Source organism: Miscanthus floridulus, chromosome 13, assembly GCF_019320115.1.
Source record: "Miscanthus floridulus cultivar M001 chromosome 13, ASM1932011v1, whole genome shotgun sequence".
Lineage (NCBI taxonomy): Eukaryota > Viridiplantae > Streptophyta > Magnoliopsida > Poales > Poaceae > Miscanthus > Miscanthus floridulus.
The window spans coordinates 6,318,169-6,334,492 of NC_089592.1; the positions used below are offsets into that span (position 1 = coordinate 6,318,169).

The following is a 16,324-nucleotide window of genomic DNA, read 5'->3' on the forward strand; positions in this document are numbered from 1 at the left end:
CAGTTGGATCTGGGTTGCCCATTGGTCCTAGGCATTGGAAATGCGGCTGATCGGTTGGAATAACTAATTTGTTGCGAAGTTCCTAAGTTTAGAGGATCCGAAGAACAAAGAAAAAGAGAAAAAATTACCAACTGTATGAACTCGCAAAGACCAGAGGAATCGAGGTAAAAAGTAACGGAAGTGGAACGAACCGCAGGGACGTCGAAGTTGATTGCCATTATCTTGAGGTAGATGGGGGCACGAGCTGGAGACTCGAGGTTGACGCTGGAGAAAAGTTCTTGTTGGTTGAGGTCGCGCAGTTGTTCGTCGGAGTCGCCGCCGGAAAGAGAGAATGCCAAAGATTGGAGTCTGAGGGTAGAAGACGAGCGTTCCGGAGAAATCTATTTATAAGCCGCTTGGAGTAGGGGTATTCTGGACTTATCTCTATGCCGCGCGCATGTGGGTCGAGGTGGTTCAGATGGATATGGTAACTGTTCGCACGATAATCAAGGGATTGTACAGATGATTTGATGGCAAGTAATCATGACTTGGAAGAGATCTCGGTACAGGATATTTTAATTCTGAAAATGGCGGCATTATTATGTTAGGATCTTGCCGATGGATTATTGTTTCGGTATCTTAACCATAATCAGGGCAAGAGTGGTTGGAAATTGTGCGATATTTACTGAGGTGCGTGAATCAGGACTAGATTTGATTAGATTTGATAACAGATCAAGTTTTGGCTTGGAGGATGAGTTACGGTAATTGGGCGAAGGCAAACGTTATCTGGAGTAAATTTCGGAGCATTAATGGTTTTATACTCCGAAATTGGGGGGCATGTGTTGACACCGTTTTTTGCACGTGTCAAAATGATCAGAGTGGGCTAATCGGCAGGAGGAAAGTTACTGTATACGCTGACAGCCGATGAAAATCAGCTTGTAAAGATGGTTGCCGATGAATGGTGGTGATCGATGGAAAGGTTGATTTAGACTCGGGCGTTGCCGATAAGGTTGGAGATGTTATTGTCGATGCCGATGAAGGAAGGCTTGAAAACTACTGCCGATGAAACAGGAAGTATGCCGATGGAAAGGAGGTCGGTGAGAATTCCATCGTAATTGAGGCGGACAGGGAAATAGATAGGAGTTGATTTCCTTTTCTATATTTGTTAGAGTATGATTCATGTAAGAGTCACGTGTTTCCTTAGATATGGACTTGGTGTCCTAGTCGTATTTGGTTATGTCTCTTTAGATCAGGGTATAAATATAGATTGAGGGGCAATGTAATATAATATCAATCAATATCAAAACCAATTTTTACTCCTATTTGCATCTACTTACTTTTCGGCGACTTCGTCAATTTGCATATTTTTCCTTTTTACGAGTTCTCATTGATTCGGCGAGTTGCATCGCTTCAGTGCGACCTTCGGCGATTCTCGAGTTCCGCGTGAGTACCTCTTGGCCGTGACTTCCGGGCGTATCGCTGTTGTCAGGACCAAAGTGCTCGTATCTTCATCCTTGTCGATTAACAGGTCAAATCGACTGGCACGCTTTGGATATCGATTCGGGTATTAGCCCTTTGTGTTTGCAGATCCACTTTTGCATCAACAAATATGCAAGTGGGTTTCGTTCAACTCCTCAAAACTTAATGCACAAATATAATTTAAAGTGCAGAAAAGTAGAGGTTATGCACCGGGGCTTGCCTAGGTAAAATATAATCAAAAGTTAGCTTTCCATCATGGCGACCAATCTCCAAAAGCACCATTTCTCCAGCAACTCCCGATGACTCTACGATCATCGACGTCCCTATTATGATATGCAATTCGATGCAATGCAAAGACATAATTAATTGACTGCAATCGTGACTCATAAAATACGATTTACGCCTTCAAGTTAACGAGCTAGTTCTAACGATGACCGTACTTAGGCTACATATCCATATTGTCGAATAAGGCGTTATTTTCCAACAATTATTTTAGTTATATAAACTTCAAGTTGTTTCTTTATCTATTCTATCGATTTAATCATTATTCGAGTAGGGCATCATTATCTATCTAGCAAACCAATAATATTAGTAATTTACTGTAAAATTTTTGGAACCAACACTATCGCCGATTTATCACGGAAATTCCCTACAAGTTCACCTTTTAACAATATTAAGCATATTAAAATAATTAGAGCAACCCTAGAAACATTTTAAAACTAGATGAACCAATTATGCTAATAGATAGATCATGATTTTATGAGACTAACAAAATTGGTTTCATCATTTTTGGACCCCGATACTATTTTATATTAATTTTACAAGTTATAAACTAGAAACCTATATTAGAAAGCGTTTAGAAATTGGAAAGGACCGTCAGCCACCAAATGGCCCACGCGGATATGCGCGGCCACAGGCGCTGGCAACGACCCAGCCAGGCGCACGATACCGGCCAGGCGGGCGAGCATTGGCCCAAACCGCCGCGGCGGCCCAGCAGTCCCCAAGCGGGCGCGCGGCCCAAGCGGTAGGAGGACGGCACCATAGGCGGCGCCGACGGCGTCCCAGGCGGCAAGCAGCAACGGTGGTGATGGCCCAAACGACAGGCAGGCCGCAGCCCAGCAATCCGGCCCACGCGCGGCCTGCCCAAAACCGGCCTGGCGGTTTTTGCAAAAATGACCCTGCGTTTTCCTCTATTCAACCCGAGATCCACAAGCACTATTTATATGAGTCACGTATTTTGCAATAAGATCCCTGGAACAATTCGCTAATTCAATTTCTCACCCATCAGCATTCCTGAGTGAGGCAGAAGAACAGAAGGAGCACCGGGGAAGGCACGGCGATGGCAAAAGACCCGCCGGCGAGCTACATGGGAACCACGCAGCCTCGGGCTGGCCGCGGCAAGACCCGAAGCCGGCCCCCCGATAGCCTGCCCGCGAGAGGGCGAGGAGGCGGGCACGCCGGCAGCGGCAGCGCCGGCCAGGCGAGGACAGCAGGATGGCGCGCGGGGCAACGGTGGCTCCAGGACAGGCATGGGTGTGACCCAGGTTCCACCCCCCCTCCACCAGGGCCCGCAGAGACACAACTGCGCGCAGCGACGGACGCAACGGCTGGCAGCTAGCGGCGGTGGTGCTGCGGCTCCAGCATGGGACCAAGGGAGTCCATGCGCACGCGAAGGACCGACGACGGATGGCGGGCGCGGTGTTGCGGCCACGACGGGGATGCGGCGCGGGCAGGAGAAGAGCCGCGGGTGCGAGGATGAGCGAGGTGAGGAGAAGTCGCGTGCGTGCTCGGTGAGAGGGAGGAGAGCGGCGGTGCTACGGGGCCGCAGTCCAGCGCGGAGCCGTGGAGATTCGCGAGGAAGGCAGGACGACGGCGGCATGGGACGCTCCAGTGCGGGACCAAGGGAGCTTCGTGCGCGGGTGAAGGGCTGGCACCGGCGGACGCAACCATGGCGGGGCACTGCGGGACGCGGCACGATGAGTAGGGAGCTTCGCAGGGCACGACGTCTGGGCCAGGCAACGACGGGCACGGATAAGCAGAGGGAGGGCGAGGGAGGCGGAGTAGCTCGGTCTTTGGCTTAAGGCGCACGAGGGCAGCAGACAAGCGCACGAGAACATGGCATGGGCTGTCAGGACGTCCCTGTGCAGTGCAGCGAAAGGACAGAGAGAGAGAGAGAGAGAGGAGAGAGTGCACAGGCAGGCGCAACATGCAGTGGCACTAGCGAGCTCGGTCCTCTCCCTAGGACAGGGGCGAAGTAGATGAAACGAACGGTTGTGAACGCACGCGATGAGCAGCGGCACAGTAGTCACGCGGGGCCGATGCACAACGACGCGTGAGAAGTGCAGTGGCACCGCGATCAGAGCATTAACTCGACTTGCCAATGGGACAGGGCCAGTGAGGGCAGTGGCATGGACGAGACAACTCAAACTTGGCGGGACACGAAGGCAGACCACGACGCTGGCGACAACGACAATAGCGCGACGTGACAACGGAGGCAGACTGCGGTACGGCTCCATCGGTTGATTTCTAGCAAGCCCGCGTACACGGGCGACGTGGTCCGACAACGTGACACGACGCTAATAATTCGGATGATGGATTGATTCAGAGCAGGGGAAACGCTCCACCATATTCAAGCGGCCAGAACGGCAGTGAGGCAAGGACAGCAGCGGCACGGATTCACCTCAATAACGCGCGGCAGAGCACAGACACGAGGGAGCACGTAGCAGACGAACACATGGACGTCGCGTGGCTCTGCTGGCTGCGCGCCTGCGCGATAGACGACGCGACGCGGATGTGAACGATTTGTTTATAAAAATTGTTTTTCACGCTTAATCAAATAGGCAAGACGTCCGCTATTCATTTACCCTCAGGCATTTTTAATCACTAGTCCATACGTCATACTAACTCGTAGAAACAGAACATCTAGGAACTAATTACCTGTTGTTCAATATCATTCGTCAAAATGATACTTTTAAACATAAGTTAAATTTATAAATCGAGAAAAATCGCTTCGGTAATTTCTCTTAGGCCTAAATCTCGGTGCTAAACGAGCTCGTAACACCAGAGGTGTTACGACGAGATGGTCGGCGGCGACAATGGCCGGCTGTCAGGCGAGCGGCTGCAGCGGAGAACGTGGGTGAGGAAGGGAGAGAGTGGGTGGCTGAGGGGAGGGAGGGGCAGCGAGCGCGGCTGAGGGGGAGGGAGGGAGAGACGGGGCGACGGACAGGGAGGGGCCAGCGGTGGGCGGGGGCGGGCCATGGCAGGCAGGCGCGGTTGGCGGTGGGTACGGCTCGATCTGGATCTGAAGTGAGGGAGAGAGAGGGAGGGAGCCTGACCGCACCCCGTTATCAGGCGCTACCATCCGGCCTAGGCGAGTTGGCGCGGCACTACCGCGCCGTAAAGGGTTGGCGCCGGGCCAGCCCCTGCCACGCAAGCGTTAAGCGAGCCGGCTGCCTGCCATGGTAGCGGCCTTGCCGCGCCACCAGGCATGGCGCGACGGCATGAATTTGTCGCGCCATGACACTAGGCACGCCCAAAAGTATTAGTTTAAAAAACCATGTTAGATTTAAAAATAGTACTAAAAATTGTTAAAATAAAAAAAAATATGAAAGTCAAGGTTCAGAATTTCGGCCGGTTTTCACTGAAAATCGGCTACTTTTGTTTCTATCGGTGACCTCCAGTAACTGTACATACCGGTAATTTTGATTCCATTTTGTTCAGATTTTTTTTCAAATTTAGCTAAAATTTCATGAAAATTTTAAATTTGGACCGAAAATTTAAACCAATTTTCACCGGTTTTCGCGATTTTCGTTTCTATCGGCCGCTGAACACTGAAACCCGGCGGCACGCTTGCAATGCCTGGTTTCCAAGGAGGAGTCTGATCTGTATTCAAATTTTTGCGTGGGTTCCATGGAGGTGTCCAATCGGTATTCAATTTTTTGAACCTCGATGCGTCCACCGGTAGCCTCAACGTTTGGGTCTGCCGTGGACGATTTCTCTGGAGGCTTATTATTTTCACCGGTTTTTGCGATTTTCGTTTCTATCGCCGCCCTCCGGTATTTGTGTTTCCACTGGTACGCTGAACACCGTGAAACCCGGCGGCACGCTTGCAATGCCTGGTTTCCAAGGAGGAGTCCAATCTGTATTCAATTTTTTGCCTGGTTTCCATGGAGGTGTCCTATCGGTATTCAATTTTTGAACCTCGATGCATCCACCGGTAGCCTCAACGTTTTGGATCTGCCGTGGACGATTTCTCTGGAGTCTTATTAGGTGTAGATGTAGAAGAGAAGAGATAGATCCCCTCAAGCCTAGCTGACCGATCTCATGCCTCTCGGTCCCGGGGTGCATTGGGAGAAATTCTCTTGTCACGCAGGGACGACACCGGCACCGGCACCTTCGTTCCCGGTGAGGCAAGCGACCACTTCGCATAGATATACAACATGGACCAGGCGAGAAATTTTGATATTTAACCCTCAATACGCAAGCCTCTCTAGATTTGACATCCAATTCGTAAGCCTTTACAAATTTGACCCTGATATTAGGGATTTCTCTCTATTTTTCTCATTTTCTATTTTTAATAATTTCTTCTCTTTACACCGGCCATGGGGAAAGCCTAAACTACCCCTGCCTCCTATCAGGACAGAACTGGAGTCGCTCGGCGAGCGAGTCGCGACTCGCGCCCCCCGCCCAGGCTTCTCCGGCTCCGCCACCTCCACCGTGCGTCTCCGGCCAGCTCCACCGCCGCCCCGCCCGCCCGCCAGGCGTCTTCGGCTCCGGCCATCTCCACCACCCGCCTCCGGCCACCTCCTCCGCCTAGCGCGTTTGCCAACCACATCTGCCACCCGTTAGACCCTGCCCGACTCTAGGGTTTGGGCGACGACGTCCACCGGGTGACGCTCCACTGGCTGACACCGGACGGGGCAACGGCGCCGCCCTCCGCCGGCCGGGGACATGCCTGCGCCGGCCCTCCAGGGTTTTTTTTCGATGGAGGGGTATTCTAGTCTTTCCCATGGCCTGAGTAGTGTGAAGACATTATTAAAAATAGAAAATGAAAGAAATCCCTAATATCACAACAATTCACGTGTTCAGGGTCAAATTTGTAAAGGCTTACGAATTAGATGTTAAATCGAGAGAGTTTTGTGAACTTAGGTTAAATATCAAATTTTGTCGGGCCAGGCCGGCCTAAAAAGGCCCGTGCGTTTTCAGTGCTTTTCTTCTCCCGGCTCCCGCTCCCCCTCGTGCGAGCGCGCCGTCTCTCGTGCCGACACCTGGGCGACCGCCGCCGCCGCCCTACGCTAGGTACCCAGGTCTTCGTCGGGCACTTCGTGGCGACGAGCACCCACCAGGCATGCTCATCCCTTCTCTTCCTTCCTGCTGTGCGAACCGAACACCCGAACCCTAGACTTAAGCTATTTGGCTATTTGAATTCGTATCTGAATCTAATTGCAAGTGTATACAAGTATTATGCGTACTAACCCATGTCCATTTCTGGGTCCGCCCCTGCTTAAGGCTTTGCTTTGTTTCAAGGATGTCCGATGTGAGGAACAGAACTTGTTCATTGTTCTACTAGAATTTAACACCTGTTCGACTGACAGGATGTCCAATGTGAGCGTGTGCGTGCGGTTCAGACCGCTGAGTCACAAGGAGAGGAAGGCCAATGGTGACAAGGTCTACTTCAAGAAACTGGACTCGGAGTCTTTTGTTTTCAAGGTCTGGACTGGACCCTCTTCAGCCTGCTGCTTCCTTTACCTTTCACGGATAAAATGCATGTGGTGATGTTTCTGGTGGGATTCACTGTTCTGTTCCTGTATTGCACAACGCAACTTTCTAGATCAATCAATTTACTGAATTGGTTGACAGTTCTCGTGACCACGCCCTTCTGAACATTAACCTGTTTAAGCATCGCCCTACACAATTATGCTGTAGGGAGTAGGGACTATGAGCAAGAGCGGAATCAGGATCTAGTGAACTGAGGATCAAACACACACTCTGTTTGTTCTGTGTTAGCTGGATTCATCATCATTTTCCCTGTGATCTTATTGGTGTGAGTGACATTTCAATGCTTTTGCTTCTAATGTATTGGCAAACTCTTGAATTAGGATGAGAGGGAAGAAGATGTCATATTCAGTTTTGACAAGGTGTTCTATGAAGATGCGCAACAGTCTGATGTCTACAACTTCCTTGCAGTGCCCATTGTTTCAGGTTTTGTTTTTTCTGTTTCCTTCTAGATTTGTTCTTCAAGATAGTCAAAGCTGTTTCTTATCACTATGCTTTTATCATAACTAGATTATCTAATAGCCATTTTCCATATTCTGGAAACAGATGCCATCAATGGAATAAATGGGACTATAATTACTTATGGTCAGGTATCTATTGCTTCATACACATACACTCTGTACCCTGATTGACCAGTTGACAGTTGTACACTTGTTTTACTGCACATGATGTATATGTGTATCCACTTATTTTTTTCCCCCAAAGCAATGCTTGTTGTATTGCAACTTTCCAATTTACTGTAGACAGTCGTAATTTACAGAGCACCTATGATCAATATCTTAGCGATCAACTTTTAACCATACTGACATTTATTTCAAATTTGCATTTGCATGTGTCTAGACTGGGGCGGGAAAGACGTATAGCATGGAGGTAAATTAAATGTCCTTGAGCTTTAATTTATAGGATAATTACTGATCGTGTGTCTTCAGTCTTGACCTTACACATTTATGTAATTTTGAATGTAATAACATAGGGGCCAAGCATCTTGCATTGCAATGAACAGAAAACTGGACTAGTACAGCAAGTTGTGGATGAGCTTTTTGTATGTTTAGGATCATCAGCAAGCACGTGGACTGTGAAGCTGTCAATGGTAACATACTATCCTCATGCCGATTTAGAATCCACATTGCTTGTTTTTTTCCTTAAGTTTTTAGGTTTGCTTAATAGTAAAATAAGTTGATTTACCATGTCTCAGGTGGAGATATATTTGGAAAAAGTTAGGTGAGTATTTGGTAGAGAATTTCTCATGCTTTCCTCTTTATAAATGGTTTTTGTAGTGCTGCTATGGAGAGGATCAACTTTTATCTGTTCTTATCTCAGGGACCTTCTTGACTTGTCCAAAGACAACCTGCAGATCAAGGAAAGTAAAACCCAAGGAATTTACATTTCTGGAGCAACCGAGGTCAGAATGAAGAACGCATGCCTTCCTTTCATTCTATTTTTCTGTGATATTCAGAAAGAAGTACTTGTCATCAGGACCTTGATGCTATCACTTTGATATCTGGTATCTGTTCAATTATCCCTGCAGATATCCATCCTGAACAGTTCAGATGCATTAGAAAACCTTTCTGTAAGTCTTCTTGAGCTTTATTTGGAGTGCCTTTCTATAAGCAGGTACAAAATTTAGCGTTTACCTGTCTAAATTACAGCAAGGAATTGCCAACAGAGCTGTTGGGGAAACACGTATCCTCTTTTTGTCAATCTAGATTCTAGAGTCCTGAAATAGTTATTTTAAATTTGATATGGTATGCCATCCTTAATGTAAACAGAGATGAACCTAGCTAGCAGTAGAAGTCACTGCTTATACATTTTCTCAGTACAATATGGATCCACTTCAGATGAGAGGTATGCCAAACATTAGAGTTACATAGCTCTATGTGAATTTATTAATGGGACAAAAACGGATGTTCATGTTGTATTCTGCATCATGGGCAGATCGTTCCCACAGACCATTCACAACCTTTGCAACATGCCAAAATTGGATAGGTTTTCAAGTTAATTCATGTATCATGTTATTTTTAAGCCCATTTATAACCTTCAATATTTGATTTCATATGCTATTAATCAAGGCTGTATTAAGCTAGTCCCCATTCTTGCTAAATATGCAATGTTTCCTGTGCAAATGCAATTCTTCTTTCTTGCTAGATTTCTCTTCTCAGATGGTTGACTCTGATATTGCAAAGCAAACATAGTTTCATAGACTCATGTTACTGCAGTTATGAAGAAAATTATGCTATTGTCTGCATTTCATAATTGCTTCTTACCCTTACAGGGTAACATCAGGGAAGATTATACTTGTTGACTTGGCTGGTTCTGAGAAAGTTGAGAAAACTGGTGCTGAAGGACGTGTTCTTGATGAGGCAAAGACAATCAACAAATCCCTCTCAGCTCTAGGAAATGTCATCAATGCCTTAACGACAGGTGAGGAGAAAAGGATCCTTTTTGGAAGGAACAAACTCAATAAAAAAGTTAACCTGCCATGTGTTTGTGATTAGCTTAACCTGCCATATTCTTTAACCTCCAGGTAAACAGAATCATGTGCCTTTCCGTGACTCAAAACTTACACGCATTCTTCAAGATGCGTTGGTTAGTCTAAAGTTTCTCCAGCTCGTTTTTTTATTTTTGAAGAGAAGTATATTCAGGATTTCAATACCATGTGGCCTTGTCTAAACGCTACTGCTTGCTTGCAGGGTGGCAACTCAAGAGCGGCGTTGCTGTGCTGCTGTTCTCCCAGCCCATCAAATGCACCAGAGAGTCTGTCTACGCTTCGCTTTGGAACCAGGCATGACAGTCAATCAGTCTCACACTTGTACTGCGCTGCCGTAATTCATTGCTCTCTTTGATAAATACCCTTTCAGGACAAAGCTCATAAAGGCTTCTCCCAAATTGATCCCTGAGGCAGTGGATAACACCAAGAAGCCCACCATCGAGACTCATGATGAAGACGATCTGCGCGACAGGATACTGAGCAAGGTCTGTAGCAATGAACCCGAGGCGATTGATTTTATTTAGCCTACATTTCCTGTTTGTCAGCATCTTACTCTGAACCAAAACTTGTGTTCAGCTAAGGTTGAGCCTGAAGGAGGATGATGTGGATTTGCTGGAGGAACTGTTCGTGCAGTAAGGCATCATCTTCGATCCCAATTCCGTCGCGGACTTTGACTCGTCGTGCCGGGACACTGCAAGCGAGGAGATCTCGTTGCTGATGCAAGCTGTGGAGGAGCTCAAAGAAACTGTGGAAGAGGTAGTGCCAAAACGTCCAAACCTCCATTCTGTCCGTTATTGCTGTTCTTGAATCTCGAGCAAGTTGCCCGCCTTGTGAATAATCAGGCTGCCTGCCGGGACACCAATGTGTTCTAACCCTGACTACGCGTTGCAGCTCACGGACGAGAACGAGAAGCTAAGGCGCAGCCTCCAAGTCGCGCAGGAGATGACCGCTCAGGCCCAGCTTGCTGCGGCTGCCAACGCCGCCGGAGCTGCCGGGAGCCGTGCTCTGCTTGATTTCGTGGCGGCGGTCCTCCTCCGGCCCTTTGGGTTTGTACCAGACTGACGACAGAGCCAATGCCCATTGTCCTGTGAAGAACCATGTCATACACTTGGGCATATAATAGACCATGGTGGTGTACAGTATACTTGCAGTACAGATCCTTGGAGGTTCAGTCTGTTTGTAATGCGGCGAGAAATACTGATTTTGCTATGACATGTGTATCAGATATTTCTCGTTAAATTTGAGATTTTTGTGCTGGAAAATGCCTAGGAGTATGTTTTGTTTTTGAGCAATTTTTTCTTGAACTTGTATTGTATCGGTTTTTCTCTGGAACGCTCATCGGTTCGTCTGTTGGGCAGGATGCACACGTGGCTCAGCATCCAGCCGTTCGTCTCCTCCCTGGCACGAAAGCTCGCACAGCCCGTCCCGCCTCCTGTCCCTCCTCTTCCACCTCCCGCCCCAATCCCCCGCTCCTCCCTCCCTATCCACCATCACCATGGCCACAGCCACCGCCTCCGTCTATCATTGCAACGCCATCCTCCACCTCCCCAGACCTCCGCACTTCCGCCGGCTCCCGCCGCCTCTCCCCGCCCTCTTCACCCGCAGAGCCGCGAGCGTCGGGCTGGGGGCCGCCCGTCTCGGCCCGAAGGCGAGGGCAAGCTCCGTACCGCCACCGCCTCCACTTTTTGAAACCGTAGAAGAGGAGGAGGAGGAGCGTGGGTGGTCGGATGCGGAGGCGGGCTTTAGTGACGAGGCGGAGGATGAGCAGGAGTGGGCGGGCGGCAACGGCGCGGCGCGCGGGGAGGACTTGGGCGCGGACGCCGGCGAGGACCTTAGCGGGTTGGCCCGGCAGTGGCCGCGCCCGCGGGAGCTGTTTGTGTGCAACCTCCCGCGCCGCTGCGACGTCCAGGACCTGCTCGAGCTCTTCACGCCCCACGGCACCGTCCTCTCCGTCGAGGTATGCAGTGTGCTATGCGACAGCACCCCGCAGGATAATCCCCAGTTGAGCTTACGCCTATCCATTTTTTACTGTGAACCAATCAACAACGGGTTCCCACACTACATTAAGATGCTTGTGCATGTACAGTACCTTGCCAAAATGACGCATCAGCAAGTCCGATACTTCTGAATGGTTGTTCTGAGAAAAATTTTGTATTTGGCCTTAAAAATAATGCTCCTTTCTTATTTGACATCGAAACTGAAAATCTTTCCTATATGTCCTAAACTCGAGTTTTTCTTTCATATTTGACACTTCCGTCAGTTTGGATTGTTAACGGTGTAAGTCCTATGTGAAAAGTCCATTTTACCCCTAGAGTTTTTTACTAGTCCTGGCATTCCATGGTTAATATTGCTATCTTTTATTAATGTTTTTATCTTAAACTGTAATGTTTCATAAAAGATAGCAATATTAACCAAAAGATAGCAATATTAACTATGGAATGCCAGGACTAGTAAAAACTCTAGGGGTAAAACGGACTTTTCACATAGGACTTGACACCGTTAACAACCCAAACTGACGGAAGTGTCAAATAGGAAAGAAAAATTCGAGTTCAGGACATATATGAAAGATTTTCAGTTTCAATGTCTAATAAGAAAGGAGCATTATTTTTAGGGCCAAATACAAAATTTTCTCTTGTTCTGAACCGACTTGTACAGTTGTACTTGACACGATAGGCCTGGACACTAAGTGCATCAGCACTGCTGCATTTGCCAATTCCTCTTCATTGGTCAACCCAATGAACTCATTAGACGAACAAAACAAGCAGAATTTTCAATAAAACCATGCTCTTGACATCTTTCTGATGATACTGTATTAGCTGGTACTGTTTGACGGGATGGATGAACTTGGTGCAGATTCTTTTTATGATGGACTAGTATAGTAGTTACATTGTGAGTAGAGGCTGCTTGCTTGTGTTGTGTACAAATGATGATGTTAACTCTTTGGGTTGCATACAATACCTTCTAGTCTTTTACCAGTTCCTTTTGGTGTGTATTTTAATGCTAACACTACAAGTCATTTACGCCTCGCAGATTTCACGCGATGCTGAGACTGGAATTAGTAGCAAAATCTGGATGCCGAGTAGCAAAAGTTAACAACAGGCAGTTCTATGTAACCAAAAGGGTTTATGGCATCTTCCACAGGACATTCACGATCTCTAGTTCACTCCAAACTCATAAAACGGTACATAAAAATGATTCCAAGGTTGGCCCCAGCTTCAAGCACCTGATGTTGAGCTCCTCACTTAGGCCACCAGAGTGCTTGCGGTGGTTGACTCACTGCAGTAGAGCAAGAATTGTCAGCTACAAAGTAGAAGTGTATGATCGTCCAAATAGCATGCCACATAACAGAAAAAAAAAACACAGCACAACACAAGAACTATGGGGAATTGACCCATGTACTGCCTTAAATACAACTAAATGTTGATGACAATTCATTTGGTTACACGGGTCAGATTTTCATAACATTGCTATTGTAATCTCAAGGTGACAAACACTGCACACTAGCACCATGTTTGGCAAGCCTCCAGCTTTCAGCGGTGCATCAGATATGGAGTATGCACGGTAAAATAAAGTGGTTTATGTTGGCCCGAGATCTCTCGCACGAGTGAGCAATCGGCTCACCGGCGCACTCTCGCACTCACACTAGGCTAGAGGTTGAGGAGGAGTTGAGAACAGAGCACACACACGCAGCACAAGCACCAGCGCTGGCCGGTCGAACTCTGCTTCTAAATGTGGCGAACTGAACTACTCTATTCCATTGCCTTTGGTTAGAATATATACAACTCTACTGTATCTTGCCAGGTACACGGGTGGTTGGCAAGTACTCCAACCCCCAACTACTCATATCTAATCCTAGTACACAGACATGACCTATTGCCATGCTGCTACAGTGACTAGATGGGACAGCAGGGCTGACTTCTGCTGTCCACCCGTGAGTGAGAGAGAGGGGCAGCGGCAGATTACAGTTTAAGTCTCTACATTTAGTCCAAAATGGAATACGGCATACCGAAGCATCCTCAACATAGCGAGTCCTCAAATTCATGGAGTGGGGGATAGATCTCTGCCAAATAGAACCCTAAAATGCCAATGAATCTACATGCTTTATGAAATTGCACCAGATGAACATACTACAGCTAGCTATATGAACAATACCGCGTGAAATATAGCTCACAAATGCATTTCAAATAAGAGTGTTCTTTATCAAAGACTACCCAATTCAGCTGCTTCACAATTACTTGCAGCACAAATCCATGGCTCTAATCATCTACAATATCAATCATCGTTTATAATATCGAGTTTCACACACTGAATTGTATTCACATCACGGTTACATGCTTAGGTAGCAAAGAATCAGTAGCATCTGAAACAATCAACAATACTCTGACATAAAGAAATTACTACAATACTACAGCTCCAATGTAGTAATCGCCAGGCACAACAGATCAATGATTACCAAGTCAACTAAGCTAATACCACATACTTCAGTAATCATGCTAGTACCAACAAGCAACAAACTACAATGCATGGGTTCGAGTGACTTACTACTTCCAGGTGGGTGGAAGCTTCTTTGTGCGCTTGTAGTAGCGAGCAAGGCGGTGGATTCTGCTCTCAACAAGAATGAGCCTGAATTTGGAGTCTTTATCCTTCCTGTTCCTCTCAAGGTGCTTCCTTATCGCCACCGCCTTCTTGATGAGGAAGTACAGATCCTCTGGGATTTCTGGCGCCAGCCCTACAGAAGCACATGAAAACATGAATACATCACAAACCACAAAATACCAACAAGCCGACGAGGTGGAGCTTCTTTAGGGCCACAGTGGGAGATGGCCCGTCCTCATTTTGCAATTCTATAAAGGATGCTTCAGTATCTTAGTATATTTTGCTGATGAAGCTTTAAATTTGCCACCCTCACACTCCCTATACCTCAAGCTCCGCCACTGCCAACAAGTGAATCGAACGATTGGGATGTAATTCTCACCATGAGCCTTAAGGATGCGTAGGATCTTGCTGCCGGTGACGCTCTTGACAAGGGGGATACCGTGCTGGTCACGGAGCAGGACGCCGATCTGCGACGGCATCTGACCCTTCTTCGCCGCCTTAGTGATCATCTCCTCCACCTACCAGACGAGAACCAACGACACACACACACATCAACCAACCAAATCAGCAACCCCAACAATAACGGAAGCAGATGACGCCCGAATGGAATGGGGTCGAGGGAGAGAGGAGAAGGCTCTCACGTCGGAGGCCGCGGTCTTGAGCCAGGTCGGCGGCGTCCTCTTGTACGGCAGCGCCGACGACGAGATACCCTTCCTGCGTCACGGAGCCACGCAGCCGCCATTAGCACACAGATCCACTAGACTAGAAGCAATAGCACAAGTGCTACGATTACGAGGGCGGAAGGGTTACCCGCGGCTGTGCATACGCCCCATTGCGGCGTTGGTGTGTTTGGTTCGGGCGACGGCGAGCTGGCGCTTGCAGCGGCGGCGGCGCGATTGGGATAGAGGCGCGAGTGCGAGAAGAGGGGGACGGATGGAGTTAGGGTTTTGGATCCTATTCAACTTATCTGAGAGAATTTTCACTTGGACCCTTATGTATACTATTATTTGCAGATATGCGCTTATCACTGCAAAAACGCTTCTGGGCCGTCGGTCGTCTTCTTCCATTACCCCCACTCCCCCAGCGTGCGCACGAGGTCGTCTCTGCCGCACTAATTCGGCCCCTTCGCCGGCGACGAGCACCGCCAGGTACGCCCTCCCCTTGGCCTTCCCTTCCTGCTGTGCGAAACCGTGCGCGCCCAAACCCTAACTTACTATTCGTATTCGGATCTGAATCCATTTATTATGCCTACTACTTCGTTTGCTTTGCAAAAACTTTCGATGTGTTTGTGACGTGTTCAAACCCTCTGGGGCAAATAATATGTGTTGGAATGTTACTCTGCAAATTTTTGACGCGGTGATCAGAGCTAGCTCCATTGGCCGTTGGGTGCTAATAACCATGCTGCTGCAATTCTTTGTGCAATCAAAGCTGCTGGTCTTTACTTCACAGTGTTAACCTTTTGAAGACTGATGATGCCCGACATATTTCTTCAATTCTTTGCTAACTGCAACGACTCACTCATCTCTATCTGTAAATATGTTCTATTTCCTCGTGTGTTCATTTACCCCCATCCATTAATAAAAAAAACAAAACAAAAAACAGTCTTATGTTGTAGCTTTATTGCCAATCACCTCTATATCAACTGATGAAGCTATAGCAGTCTTCTGTTGTAGCTGTATTGCCATCACCTCTATATCGACTGAAGCTATGTCCCAAGCTGATGATGAAGTTCCTCAACGCGGGGATGTAGTAGACTCCGGTGAGCAGCCTGTGCTCACCAGACGGTGAAGATGACGGAGCCGACGCCCTTGATCTCCACGCCGGAGGCATCCCCAAACTTGACGGAGCCTCGGACGCTAGAGTCAAGCTCGGTGAAGAACCCCCGTCGACCGGTCATGTGATGGGTGGCGCCGGTGTCGAGGCACCACCCGTCACTCTTGTCGTTGCCGGAGCCGTCGCCGAGGAGGGCGTGTGCTTTTGGCTCGTCAAGGTGGAGGAGAGCCGCTG

The 16,324-nt window shown here is 48.0% G+C and overlaps 3 protein-coding genes across 4 annotated transcripts; 2 read left to right on the plus strand and 1 right to left on the minus strand.

Moving 5' to 3' along the window:
* The first annotated feature begins 6,634 nt into the window (after positions 1–6,634).
* LOC136502189 (kinesin-like protein KIN-1) lies at positions 6,635–11,007 on the plus strand. The gene is made up of 17 exons (XM_066497655.1): positions 6,635–6,803; positions 7,053–7,167; positions 7,557–7,659; positions 7,780–7,823; positions 8,074–8,103; positions 8,207–8,323; positions 8,429–8,454; positions 8,554–8,635; positions 8,762–8,803; positions 8,883–8,916; positions 9,003–9,078; positions 9,506–9,654; positions 9,758–9,819; positions 9,924–10,015; positions 10,092–10,206; positions 10,298–10,477; positions 10,613–11,007. Exons 2-16 carry the CDS (start codon positions 7,054–7,056, stop codon positions 10,355–10,357), a joined length of 1,146 nt encoding a protein of 381 aa, XP_066353752.1. The 5' UTR covers positions 6,635–6,803; position 7,053; the 3' UTR covers positions 10,358–10,477; positions 10,613–11,007.
* A 151-nt stretch (positions 11,008–11,158) lies between these two features.
* LOC136502190 (uncharacterized) lies at positions 11,159–15,790 on the plus strand. 2 transcript variants are annotated; one of them, XM_066497656.1, is made up of 2 exons: positions 11,159–11,678; positions 15,331–15,790. In XM_066497656.1, the coding sequence occupies exons 1-2, from the start codon at positions 11,217–11,219 to the stop codon at positions 15,430–15,432; spliced, it is 564 nt and encodes a 187-aa protein (XP_066353753.1). In that variant the 5' UTR covers positions 11,159–11,216; the 3' UTR covers positions 15,433–15,790. The 2 variants fall into 2 exon arrangements, with proteins under 2 accessions (XP_066353753.1, XP_066353754.1); XM_066497657.1 differs by lacking the exon at positions 15,331–15,790 and adding an exon at positions 12,752–12,879.
* Positions 12,802–15,284, minus strand: LOC136502193 (small ribosomal subunit protein uS15). Its single transcript, XM_066497659.1, has 5 exons — positions 15,128–15,284; positions 14,959–15,031; positions 14,697–14,835; positions 14,264–14,450; positions 12,802–12,997 (listed from the first exon to the last, which is right to left on the minus strand). Exons 1-5 carry the CDS (start codon positions 15,148–15,150, stop codon positions 12,964–12,966), a joined length of 456 nt encoding a protein of 151 aa, XP_066353756.1. The 5' UTR covers positions 15,151–15,284; the 3' UTR covers positions 12,802–12,963.
* Positions 15,791–16,324: the final 534 nt, after the last annotated feature.